The 13,478-nt window shown below is 43.3% G+C and overlaps 1 protein-coding gene across 1 annotated transcript; it reads left to right on the top strand.

Annotated features, from left to right (window-relative positions):
• The first annotated feature begins 1,328 nt into the window (after window positions 1-1,328).
• On the top strand, window positions 1,329-11,990 carry LOC138677309 (S-antigen protein-like). Its single transcript, XM_069767344.1, has 2 exons — window positions 1,329-1,416; window positions 8,617-11,990. Exon 2 carries the CDS (start codon window positions 8,619-8,621, stop codon window positions 10,680-10,682), a length of 2,064 nt encoding a protein of 687 aa, XP_069623445.1. The 5' UTR covers window positions 1,329-1,416; window positions 8,617-8,618; the 3' UTR covers window positions 10,683-11,990.
• The last annotated feature ends 1,488 nt before the right edge of the window (window positions 11,991-13,478 follow it).

Raw genomic sequence — 13,478 nt, 5'->3', positions numbered from 1 at the left:
GTCTATTATCTATCTATTATCTATCTATTATCTATCTATTATCTATCATCTATCTATTATCTATCTATTATCTATCTATTATCTGTCTATTATCTGTCTATTATCTGTCTATTATCTATCTATTATCTGTCTATTTGTCTATTATCTGTCTATTATCTATCTATTATCTATCTATCTATCTATCTATCTATCTATCTATCTATCTATTATCTATCATCTATCTATTATCTGTCTATTATCTGTCTATTATCTGTCTATTATCTATCTATTATCTGTCTATTATCTGTCTATTATCTGTCTATTATCTATCTATTATCTATCTATCTATTATCTATTCTATCATCTATCTATTATCTATCTATTATCTATCTATTATCTGTCTATCTATCTATCTATTATCTATCTATTATCTATCTATCTATTATCTATTCTATCATCTATCTATTATCTATCTATTATCTGTCTATTATCTGTCTATTATCTATCTATTATCTATCTATTATCTATCTATCTATTATCTATCTATTATCTGTCTATTATCTGTCTATTATCTGTCTATTATCTGTGCATCATCTCTGTGACTGGTATCTCGCTCCAGGACTGGACGGACACTGCCTGCATTGCTGGGGTGGGGGTCACCAGACATGCCGCTCTCCTCCGTCCTCCAGAACATTGATGATGATGATAATATTGGGGTCTGGCCATTTTCAGGAAGCAGATGATTACATTGCGGAGACATTGCGGAGGTGATGCACGGGCGGTCAGCGCGATCCTTTGTGTGGCGGCTCGCCGGTCGTGTGCGCTCTGACGTAGGGCTGACAGTGAGACTACATGTTTGATGGCTCGTCTGCCGTGTGTGTGTGCTCTTACATAGGACTGCAGGTAAACATTTCACCGCATAATCTGTTGCTCGGAGCCGTTCATGCCAGGAAGCTGAGGAGTTAAACAAGAAATGGCAGCCCGCCGCTGGTGTAGGGGAACAGAATGGAGACGTACATCTCCCATAGGTGTCTGGATCTCCTCCAGCCAATCAGATCCGTCCTGCAGCCTGGAGTAAATCTGGAAACGTTCATTCATGATTTTTTTTTTTCCTTTCTCTCATCATTGACTCATTGATGTTTTCCTCTCTCATTCACCCCTCCTTCCTTCCCTTATCCATTCACTTGCCAGCCTCGCGCATGCCCCGTGCCGATCCCCCTCGCCCCTGGCTAGGGTAGGATTCTTATGAATGAACATTGACGTCAGAGAGGGCAGAACCACTAGAGCTTGGGTGGGACACGTGACCAGGGGCTGGGTGGGTATTTAAAGCGGCCGCCGCTGTCCCCGGTGCTGAATACTGCTCAGAGACAACACACTGAAGACTACAAAGAGACAGAGAGGGAGGGAGAGAGACCAAACAGAGACTGCCGAGAACAAGTGAGACATACATGAATGCATGAGAATGGCCGGGCGGGGGGCAGGATAGCATGTCGGGACTAAATCGTAAGCCGTTGTGTATGTGCGTAGGATAGACAGGATTCTATATATGTATACAACAACTAAGCGTAAAGCTAACCGGTAGCCCTTGTGCCCTAGAGTCTTCATCGGTGGCTTTGCGTAGATTTTTTTATGTACGTGCCTCCTCTTTCCTAAAGTCAACTTTTGCCCGAACTCTCCCACGTGGACATTTTACCCCCCTCCTGTTTATACTGCTAGTTTTCCGCTCAGTTAATCCTATGAGGTCTCGAAGATCAGTGTACAGTACGGGGAGGTGGGATAAAATATACAGTTAATCCTCTTCATTTCCGAGTCGTACCGTATAGACTAGACCTCCCCGGTGCCGACGAGAGCTTGCCGAGGAATTCTGATTGATAGTTAGAGGAGGGAAAAAGATGATTTTTCTTAAGAATTTTAGGAAATATGGTATTTTTTAGGAGTTTTCTTTTAATGATTATGTATCCGTGATTGTTTTTTTGTTTAGTTTTGTTTTTAATAGAAGTGACGCAAAGTGTTTAATCAGAGCAGAGAGGCTTTAATGCAACTAATGAATGAGGGGGGCCAATGACGCATGAACTGACACATCTCATTACAGCGAGAACATTACCCCCCTCGCCTCCTCTTGCTCTTCAGATATTCACATACTGATGGATAAAAGCTGCATGATCCGTGCTAGTGTCGGGCTAGAAAAGTTCCCCCCCCCCCCGATGTACGTCATGTCAAGTGCGAAAATGTATCGGCCGGCCGTGACTTATGTCGATAAAAAAATGATGATATGATTTATTTGTCATTTGGAAGGGGAGATAAAACGTCAGGTCTAGACTTTTTTAATAGAGATCCGATGGGATCGGAGATGGGACCGATAGCGGTGTTTTTAGGGTGAAAAAATGACGACGGCAACTAATCGAGAGAGAAGTAAAGGAAGAGTGGAAATGGAATAGCAACAGGTAGAAAATAGCAACTCGGAAGGAGGCAGAAGGTAGAAACCAATTGAGAGAGACGGTATCAACAATAGCATTGACGTAGGTTGAGTAAGATGGACACTCCGGGAGTGGAAGGAAAGTATGGGAGGAAAAAAAAGGGACAGACAACTTTTGGACAGAGTGAGCTGAAGATAAATAATATATGACGAAGAGTGTTCGGAAGCGATAGGAGTCATGGACCAAGAGGAGAACATAGGATGAAAAGGGGGCAAAGATTTGGAGGACAATACAGACTTCGAGTCTATAGTGGACCAAGAAGAACATAGATGGTAGACCGAAGATGACGATGGTCATAGATGAAGAGCAAAAGAGGAACGTAGAGTAGAAGGTGTGAAGATACATGACAAGAGGTAGACCAGGAGATGGGGAACATGGCAATGAGAGAGTTCGATATACTGGAAAATGAGAATTCCTTAGAGGAATTCCTATACAAACCTACAGATAGACTAAGGGGTTAAATATAAAAAGATATCACGGAGGGTGGTGAACGAGAATGGAAGAATGTGGAGGATGGAAGACGTAGGGATGGACCTAGCAGTGAAGAACTCGGAGAAAGACGTAGCGTAGGAGAAGGGTTTCGATCTATTATTGGGGAAAGGGAATATAAGAAAACATATACCCTGAGAAGTATGAGATTAATTTTGGGGACACCACTTGTGAAGCTTTTGGTGCTTCAGGCTGTTGACACAATATTGACATGTGCAGTTTTATAATGACTACGTCTGACTGCAAACTGCTACAGCCGGTGTATGCGGACATCTTCCACCCACACTAATAGACTCTTATGTTTTCCGTAGCTAATTACATTCCTGTGCATGGACGGGAAGAGCAGTGATAACTGTACATGTAGCTGTAGAGATGGATCTGTAGAATACAGAAAAAGCTGGAAACACAGAACATAGACTGGCCAATGATGGATAAAATAAGGATTTGAGAATGATAGGAATCAATATAGAACATGCAACTGATGGTGAACACTGCGCTGAGAGAAAGAAGAGATAAAGATCCCATGAATAGATTATATATGTGACAGATTTATCTAAAATACAAAAGAAGAAGAAACGTGAGGGATAGAGAAGAATGCAAGGATAGGGAGGTAGCGGTGGTGGCATCAAACGAAAGGCGCGTAATGGGTTACATATACACAAGTCAATATGGTGTTAGGACCAAAGATTGATGGCTCCAACACAGCTGGAGGTGGACAATACAGAGGTGGATGGAATGGAGAATACAGAGGTAGCTAAAGCACAGGAGAATGTGGAGGACATTTAGCCACAGGGGAAAAGCGAACAAGTAAAAATAACAAGACACTGTTAAGGAGATGTAAAACTGGGAAATAAGTAAGTGATGGAGAACACATAGAAAGAGCAAATGATGGAGAACACATAGGATGGACCCTGGATGGAGAAGACGTAGTACACATAGGAGATGAAGAACACATAAGATAAGCAGATGATGAAGAACACGTAAATAGGCAATGGATGGAGAATGCATAGGATGGGTATGAGATGGAGGACACTCAGGATGAGCTGGGGATGAAGAATGTATTGGATGGGTAGGAGATAGAGGATACCCAGGATGAGCTGGGGATGGAGAATGCATAGGATGGGTAGGAGATGGAGGACACTCAGGATGAGCAGGGGATGAAGAATGTATTGGATGGGTAGGAGATAGAGGATACCCAGGATGAGCTGGGGATGGAGAATGCATAGGATGGGTAGGAGATAGAGGATACCCAGGATGAGCTGGGGATGGAGAATGCATAGGATCGGTAGGAGATGGAGGACACCCAGGATGAGCAGGGGATGAAGAATGTATTGGATGGGTAGGAGATAGAGGATACCCAGGATGAGCTGGGGATGGAGAATGCATAGGATGGGTAGGAGATGGAGGACACTCAGGATGAGCAGGGGATGAAGAATGTATTGAATGGGTAGGAGATGGAGGACACCCAGGATGAGCAGGGGATGAAGAATGTATTGGATGGGTAGGAGATCGAGGTCACCCAGGATGAGCTTGGGATGAAGAATGTATTGAATGGGTAGGAGATGGAGGACACCCAGGATGAGCAGGGGATGAAGAATGTATTGAATGGGTAGGAGATTGAGGACAGCCAAGATGAGCAGGGGATGAAGAATGCATCAGATGGGTAGGAGATCGAGGTCACCCAGGATGAGCTTGGGATGAAGAATGCATTGGATGGGTAGGAGATCGAGGACACCCAGGATGAGCTTGGGATGAAGAATGTATTGAATGGGTAGGAGATGGAGGACACCCAAGATGAGCAGGGGATGAAGAATGCATCAGATGGGTAGGAGATCGAGGTCACCCAGGATGAGCTTGGGATGAAGAATGCATTGGATGGGTAGGAGATCGAGGACACCCAGGATGAGCAGGGGATGAAGAATGTATTGGATGGGTAGGAGATAGAGGATACCCAGGATGAGCAGGGGATGAAGAATGCATCAGATGGGTAGGAGATCGAGGACACCCAGGATGAGCAGGGGATGAAGAATGTATCGGTTGGGTAGGAGATAGAGGACACCCAGGATGAGCTTGGGATGAAGAATGCATTGGATGGGTAGGAGATCGAGGTCACCCAGGATGAGCTTGGGATGAAGAATGCATTGGATGGGTAGGAGATCGAGGACACCCAGGATGAGCAGGGGATGAAGAATGTATTGGATGGGTAGGAGATCGAGGACACCCAGGATGAGTAGGGGATGAAGAATGTATCGGTTGGGTAGGAGATAGAGGACACCCAGGATGAGCTGGGGATGAAGAATGCATTGGATGGGTAGGAGATCGAGGACACCCAGGATGAGCAGGGGATGAAGAATGTATTGGATGGGTAGGAGATAGAGGATACCCAGGATGAGCAGGGGATGAAGAATCTATTTGATGGGTAGGAGATCGAGGACACCCAGGATGAGCAGGGGATGAAGAATGCATCGGATGGGTAGGAGATCGAGGACACCCAGGATGAGCTGGGGATGAAGAATACATTGGATGGGTAGGAGATCGAGGACACCCAGGATGAGCAGGGGATGAAGAATGTTTTGGATGGGTAGGAGATACAGGACACCCAGGATGAGCAGGGGATGAAGAATGTATTGGATGGGTAGGAGATAGAGGACACCCAGGATGAGCAGGGGATGAAGAATGTATTGGATGGGTAGGAGATAGAGGACACCCAGGATGAGCAGGGGATGAAGAATGTATTGGATGGGTAGGAGATCGAGGACACCCAGGATGAGCAGGGGATGAAGAATGCAATGGATCGGTAGGAGATCGAGGACACCCAGGATGAGCAGGGGATGAAGAATGTATTGGATGGGTAGAAGATAGAGGACACCCAGGATGAGCAGGGGATGAAGAATGTATTGGATGGGTAGAAGATAGAGGACACCCAGGATGAGCAGGGGGATGAAAAATGTATTGGATGGGTAGGAGATCGAGGACATCCAGGATGAGCTGGGGATGAAGAATGCATCGGATGGGTAGGAGATCGAGGACACCCAGGATGAGCTGGGGATGAAGAATGCATTGGATGGGTAGGCTTTTGGGAACATCTAGGATGAGCATAGGATGGAGAACGCATAACAGGTAGAATGGGCAGGGAATGGAAAATGTAGGAGATGTAGAACACATAGGATGGGCAAGGGATGAAGATCATGCATGATGGGCAAGGGATTAAAAACAGGATGGGCATAGGATAAAAAGAAAGAAGAGGAGCAAGGAATGTTGAACACATAGGAGATGGAGATCACATAGGCAAGAGAGAACTCAGGCAGAAGGTGAACACATATGATGGGAAAAGGGAAACACATAGCATGAGTAGATGATAGAGAATATTTACAAAACAGATATGTGGAACACATTCATTGGTAGAATATATAGAAAACATAGATGGACAGGAGATAAACATAGATGGAAGACAGGTAGGCTAGATAGATATAATGTCTATTGGCAGGATAAAGAAAACAGGCAGGAGATGTAAATCATGTAGATGAGTTAGAGAACACATAGATAGGCTCGAGATGAGGAACATATAAGACGAAAAGGGGATGAAGAACATAGGTAAGCAAGAGATGAAGAGTGTGTAGCTATGTTGGAGGTTGGTAAGACAGAAGGACATGGTATAGAGAAAATAAATGGGTAAGATATGGAGAACATGTAGATAGGCAGATGATGGAGAACATGCAATACAGGTAGATGAGCAGAAGATGGAGAACATGTAATACAGGTAGATGAGCAGAAGATGGAGAAAACGAAGACAATAGAGCAGACGTAAAGATAAAAGATGAAGCACACAGATATTTAGGAGATACTGAACACGTAGATGGGTAAGTGATGAGGAATGCGTAGAAGATGGAAAAAAAATGTTCAGGGGCAGGAGTTAGAGAACATCTAGATAGGAAGGATGCGGAGAGCACGTAGACGGAAGTGAGTAAATACACAGATGGGCAGGAAACGGACAGCAGAGATACAGATAAAGATAAGGCAATCAACGAATGGTGTAAGGTTAAAATATGATAAACCAAAAAAAAAAACTTGAAGATTACCTCATAGGACAGAACATAAAATATGTAGGTGGAAAATCTAAGACCAGACAAGGTATGAAGGGAAAGGCCACATAAGGTAAGGAGAGACACAGGAAGCCAACTACACAGCAAGAAACTACTGATATACCATATATAATAGAGTATAACCGGTAGGTGAGACTTAGTCTATAGAAATCTCATTTTCACGCATTAGGTGTAACATCTTTATCACTTCAGAGGAGGTAGCTAGGTTCTTAAAAGTATCTGCATAGCCATCGTCAGCAAATGGTTAATCCTCCGCTGTTAATGGGTTTGAACGTGTCCCTTCCCCCTCCAGATATTGAATACAGCAGGGCATCCCCGTTGAGAGTAGTAGAAGAGGGGGAATCCTTCGTTCCAAGAGGTGGGCAAGGATTCGATATTGGTGGTTGGGGAATGGGGGACAACCTCCCACTCACACACATAATGATTCCTCCGCAGTGTCTGGTGCAGCATCCCCGTGTGTACGGAGGATGGGGGAAGGAAAGGGAGGAGGACCGCCAGCATCTTTATCCAAGGTTCCTATAGAAACTGCACACTGTGCAGATAAATTGTCTTCAGGACCAAATGCGTTAGTCCTAGACGTGCTTTATAATGGCGTAATGGTACAGAAGGCATGGCAGGTCTATGTTGGCGATGAGCACAATCTGGAGCTAAAGAGGTTGATTCAGATCAACAGTTAAAAGGATTTAAAGAAAGGGAGGAGGCCGAGGTTCTGTCAGGGAATCCCAGATTGTCAGACAGCGCTCGGTCCGTGACACTGATCCAGAAGGATATTGTCTGAGAAGCTAGCAGCCAGGCATACCAGAGCAATAGTTTCCAAAAAGTGTTCCACTACATTCTTGAGGATAAGAAAACCAGAAAGAAAGTGATAGGCGTGGAGAAAGCCACCTACTCTGTGAGCGAAAGAGACCTCTGATGTATAGTATAGGGCTAAAATATATCCATGAATTGACCCCGAGAGGAAGAAAAATTCCCAGTAGATATGAAACATAGGTCCAAGGTAAGCCCAAGTCTATGACACGGTCAATGATTAGCCTAATGTGAAGCTAATAGAGGGAGAGGAAGTTGTTAACTTACAGAGACCTGCAGTATTTCTTGAAGGGAGGGAGCCAGAGGGACCTGCAGAATTTTGTATCGGGAGGAGACACCTGCATGATTCTAGAAAGGGGGGTTTGGGAAAGACCTAAAGGATTTCCACAATGGAACTCCCTATTCTTTCCCCACCCCCGCACTCCCTCTCTCTCCCATGCAGACACATTCTGTCTTCCTCCATCTTCTTCTGTCTGCTCCTCTCTAACGCTCCCTCCCTCCAAAACCAGCACTGATGCTTCCAGGAAGAGGTTGATCTCAACAATAAGCAAAAAATGGTGTAATTCTGTGATGACTTCACTAACCAATAAATACTCTATCTCTTTTTCTCTCCCTCCTTTCCATCTTCCATGCTCATCTTGGTTTTTTTTTTGCTTCCATCTCCTTTATTTGTCTGATTTAATTATATTCATATTTATGTCAATTATGTCGCCCTTCCAATTAAACATATTGCCTACTTTGCCTTTCCCCTGTTCATACAGAAATGTTCCCCGCACCCCCCTTCCTTCTCATCCTGACCCTTACCCTAACACATGCCCCCCTCTTTCATGCCATTCCTGTGACTGAAGAACAGAGACACCAGACCACCCATCGAACATTGCATAGTGAGGTTGCACACCCTACAGAACTTGAGGACCATCAAGATTCTCAACCACCAGTTCAAAGCCAACATGTAAGAAGTGAAGCAACCCAAGAGAGATCAACCAACGATGTTCAGTCTCCATCCAGTTCTGATGATGAGGATGAGCTATTTAAGGACATTAGTCCCAAAGCACTAGCCGCTGTTCTCCTAAAGGCACTGAACCCAGATGATGGGGAGCAAACTCCTACTACAGTATTCGAAAAAGTGCCCCCTACTGGCCAAGTGCTTGTAAAAGAAGAAATGCGTAAGGTGGATGAGGAAGACCAGACCGAAAGAGTAAGGAGTCGAACAAGAAGCTCTGACAAAGAAGAAACAATTAAAGAAGATGAGAAGATGGATGATGGAGAAGATATGGAAAGTGTAAAGTCATTGCTGCAGGAACTTGAAGCATTTGAGCCTCCAGCTAAAAAAGAACTAGATCCGCTGCAAGATAGCAGCCTCGAGAGGGAGGACCTGCAAAAGCTTAGAGAACTATTAGGCTTCGGAGAACAAACAGAAGAGGAAAAAAGAAGCCCTCTAAATTCTGTTCCACACACTTCTCAACAGTTGGACGAAGAAGAAGAAGAAGATGAAAAACTTGCAAATGTTGCCCAAGACCTTCTACTCCAATACTTATTAAATGGAAGTGAAAATGATGATGAAGAAGCAGAGGAAGATGAAAAGGAGAATGAACAAGATTATCCAGTAGATGATTTTGTTGGTGGTCAGCGACCATTGTTCGAAGACGAGGAAGAGGGAAACACACAAAGTAAAAGGTCAAATGATGATGATATAGAAGAAGTAGATCCACAAACTATTGATAAACTAATCGAGCTTTCCAGTCGCTTACATCTGCCAGCTGATGATGTAGTTGATATAATTAATGATGTGGAAAAGAGGAAGAGGAGAAGGATGAAGAAGAAGAAAGCAAGAGATGATTTTCTGGGACGAAGAGAAAGAATAAGGAACCCCCCACAATCATGGCCAGATACTGCTTACTACCCCAGAAGAAAGCTTGACCAACAGTCTAGTTGGAATAAAGTAGACACGACCTGGAAAAAGTCTTCTACACCATCCTGGAATAGGAACAGGCTATCGGAGTCTACCTGGAAGAAGTTGTCAAACCCAATTTGGACCAAGCCTTCTAAATCCAACTGGAATAAGATTTCTGATCCAAGCTTGAACAGAGTATCAGAGCCAAGCTGGAATAAGGTATCTCAGCCAAGCTGGAATAAGGTATCTGAGCCAAGCTGGAATAAGGTATCTCAGCCAAGCTGGAATAAGGTTTCGGAGCCAAGCTGGAATAAGTTATCAGAGCCAAGCTGGAATAAAGTGTCAGAGCCAAACTGGAATAAGGTGTCCCAGTCAAGCTGGAATAAAGTGTCCCAGCCAAGCTGGAATAAAATATCTGAGCCAAGTTGGAATAAGGTGTCTGAGCCAAGCTGGAATAAGATCTCAGAGCCAAGTTGGAATGAAAATCCTAAGGCTGGCTGGAATAAGGTACCTGAGTCAAGTTGGAATGAAGTGTCAAAGCCAAGCTGGGATAAAGTATCTGAGCCAAGCTGGAAGGTATCAGAACCAAGCTGGAATAAGGTCTCAGAGACAAATTGGAATAAAGTTTCCGAGCCAAACTGGAGCAATGTGCCAGACACAAAGTGGAACAAGATGCAGGAATCAAGCTGGAATAAGGCATCGCAACCAAGATGGATGAAAGCAATGGATCCATACACACGTAGATATCGTGCACGTCCAGCCCCTTACACTAACTACATCCTGCCTAGAACCTTCCAGAACCCTCCGAGATACTATTATAAGCCTCCTGTCCCCCAGCCGAATGATTACTTTGACGATGACCAAGATAAGCAGGAGGAAATGGAGAATTATATTGAAAGGATCCTGCTGAACCATCCTGAGGTGTTCCAGTGATATAATCCCAGACCTAATCCCAGTCAAATATAATTTACGAAATTTGACCCAGTATGAAAATCCAGTCCAGTTCCATTATAAACAACTGAGAAAATAAATGGAAATACGACTCATTCACCTTCACTAATCTCAGTTGGCTCCATTTAGGCCAACGTTAGTAAACTCAGCATACAATAATTATTTACACATCTAGCAAGCTCTTCATTTGAGTGCCTAATAGTGTCAGTGTAATCACTGAATCCACAACAGCACCTTTGCTCTCCAGTATTGTTAGAAATCTATATAAAGATAACCCCACAAACTAGTCTACTGGTCCAATGCTCAACACGTTAACTTAGGAGGAGTATGCCTAAAGTCTGGTAGTGTCCAAGTACACGTGAGGATCTGGACTTGAGCTTGTGTTTTGGTTAGTTCCACAATCCCGAGTCAAAACATGGATTTTCGAAGCCTTACAAATCCAGGTTCAATAGAGTCTGTGTTTTGACAAAAAAAAAATGTAACTATTGCACTATACGAAAGTTTCCTAATCTTGGAATTCATTAATATGTCCAAGAACAGGTAACACTAAGTCTTTAACCCTTAGGATGATCTTAAGGAGGCCCATATGTAAAATATAGAAGGTCTGTGATCTCCGCACAGTGAAGGCAGCTATCTTAAGGCACGTTCTGCCTCATAAACACATATTTCCATAGAAGAGACAGGCCGCCAGTTATAAGGACTGTTTTGACAAATGGTGCTGTCCCAGGTGCTGAAATAATTTATCAGCCTGTTGTCCCACTCTACCCATCGCTCCATAGTGACGTATAAGAAGAAGTTGGCATACAGTTTCATAGAATGAAAAGAATCCTATATAAATGTCAAAACCTTGGATGTTAATTGAGCCCGAGATACACCTGTCTTCACTGTCCGTAGGTTCGTAAGGTTCCTCTATCAACCTAAGGGTTAAACATTTATACCATAGAAATTGGGAGGTAAAGTACAATCTCTCGTTATTGAGCACAATATTTGTAGTCCCATTAACCCCACAATACAGAAAAAAGTTTTAAAAAAAAGACAAAAAAATGATCTTGTACTTATGGGGTACATTGCCCCTTCCCCGTCCGCTCCCATCACAGTTCCCCCTCTTCTCCCGGACTAACTCTGGTTGCATGCCTCCTCTCCTCTCCATCCAGTGTCTTGGCTGCTGTAGCCTGTTCTGTGATGCTGTTGGTGTTCCTTGCTAATAAACGAGCTTTTCTCTCTGCTCCACTTTGTACATATCATATGAATACTTTTGCTAAGGAAATAAAGCTAACTATTTTATTATGAGTTATGGTTGTTATTTGGCCCGTGAAAACGTTGTGGGCCTGGGGGATGCAGAAAACATTTTGGGGTGGCCTCTACATGCAAACGTTCCTGTGATATTACGGTAAGACGGAACTAATTTATTCCAACTAGAATTAGTGAGAAATTAGACAAAAAAGTGTCGTCCATATTACGTATCTAGTCTCCTCGACCTCATGTAGACAAGTCTATCAATGGAGTCATACTGACTTCCATGAACTGTGTTCTTTACCTAAAAGTCAATAGAGTTGTCTTAAAGACACATATATTTAGACTCCATTGAGTGCTGTGATTTGTATTCTTCACACTGAAGTCAATAGAATTCCCTTGAGAACCCATTTTGTTGACTTCTGTGATCCAGGCTTTTTACCAGAGTTGCCTTAAATTGCTTTCTATAGATCAATATTCACCACGTTTGTAATGGATGGATTTGTCTTAAGGATTTGCATTTTTTTTAGACTACGTTATCTTCTATGGGAAGACTTGGATTAGAGATTTCAGTGTTTTTGCTCATGATTACCAATGAGTATGAGTAACAGTGGTGCAGACAAATGGGAGCGATGAGGTCCCAATAACACGAAGACTAAAGGTTCAGTAACATAAAAGGGCTGTATACGTTGTGGGGTGGCACCGTAAAGGGTGCTAAGATCTGGCACCTCTTGGCACAGTTATACGGTTAGAATGAGCTACTTGGTTACCCCTGTTTATACAGAAGAACCACATGACATCGAAATACTTAAAGCTTTGAATTTGCCCCCAAACAGAAGAAAAAGTTGAGTGAGATATAAGGGGGTAATAACTCGAGCTTTGACCTTATGCGATGACATGCCGTAGAGAGAATATATTAGAAGCTTGATCTTAATAGGTTTACAAGCACTTTAGATACTCAACGAGTCTCTCAAGAGGCACTTGGTTATTAATATAATCACACATTGGTAGCAAAAGTTAAGTGCCTAATAGCGTGAGCGAAATATCCAGTTAGCCAGTTATGTACTGTAGCTTTCATCTTCAATGGATCTACATGAAGACACAAACCATCCTACTCTACGTCTACATGTTCACCTACTACGAACATTCCAAAAAGGTTTCCGAGTTTACTAAGTAGTCATCCTCAAGCATGCCCTTTGGTTTTTCATTGCTACCTCCTTACTACATAGAGTCGTTGATTGATACATAAACACCCATGGATTCCTTGCCATAGTAAGTTTTTCCTCCAATGTGTCCATCATAAAAAGTAACACCATAGTGTCCTTCAAAGGACTTTTATCTTCTGAGAAACAGCCTAATACACAATGACACGGCTCTGGCTGATTTCACGTTTGGCAAATAGCATCCGTCTGGTAGAGTTCTTGAAATCCAAGGTGTGGTAGAAATCCAAGGTCTTGTAGAGTTATTGGATAGGTTCTTAAACCATTGGGAGACCGTCCAAAGATTACTCTTGGGAAAAGGCAGAAAGTGTTCTTGTACGACACT

Source organism: Ranitomeya imitator, chromosome 4 (genome assembly GCF_032444005.1).
Source record: "Ranitomeya imitator isolate aRanImi1 chromosome 4, aRanImi1.pri, whole genome shotgun sequence".
In the NCBI taxonomy this organism is placed as follows: Eukaryota; Metazoa; Chordata; class Amphibia; order Anura; family Dendrobatidae; genus Ranitomeya; species Ranitomeya imitator.
The sequence above is the reverse complement of the archived record's forward strand: the minus strand, read 5'-3'. Positions and strand labels throughout refer to the sequence as shown.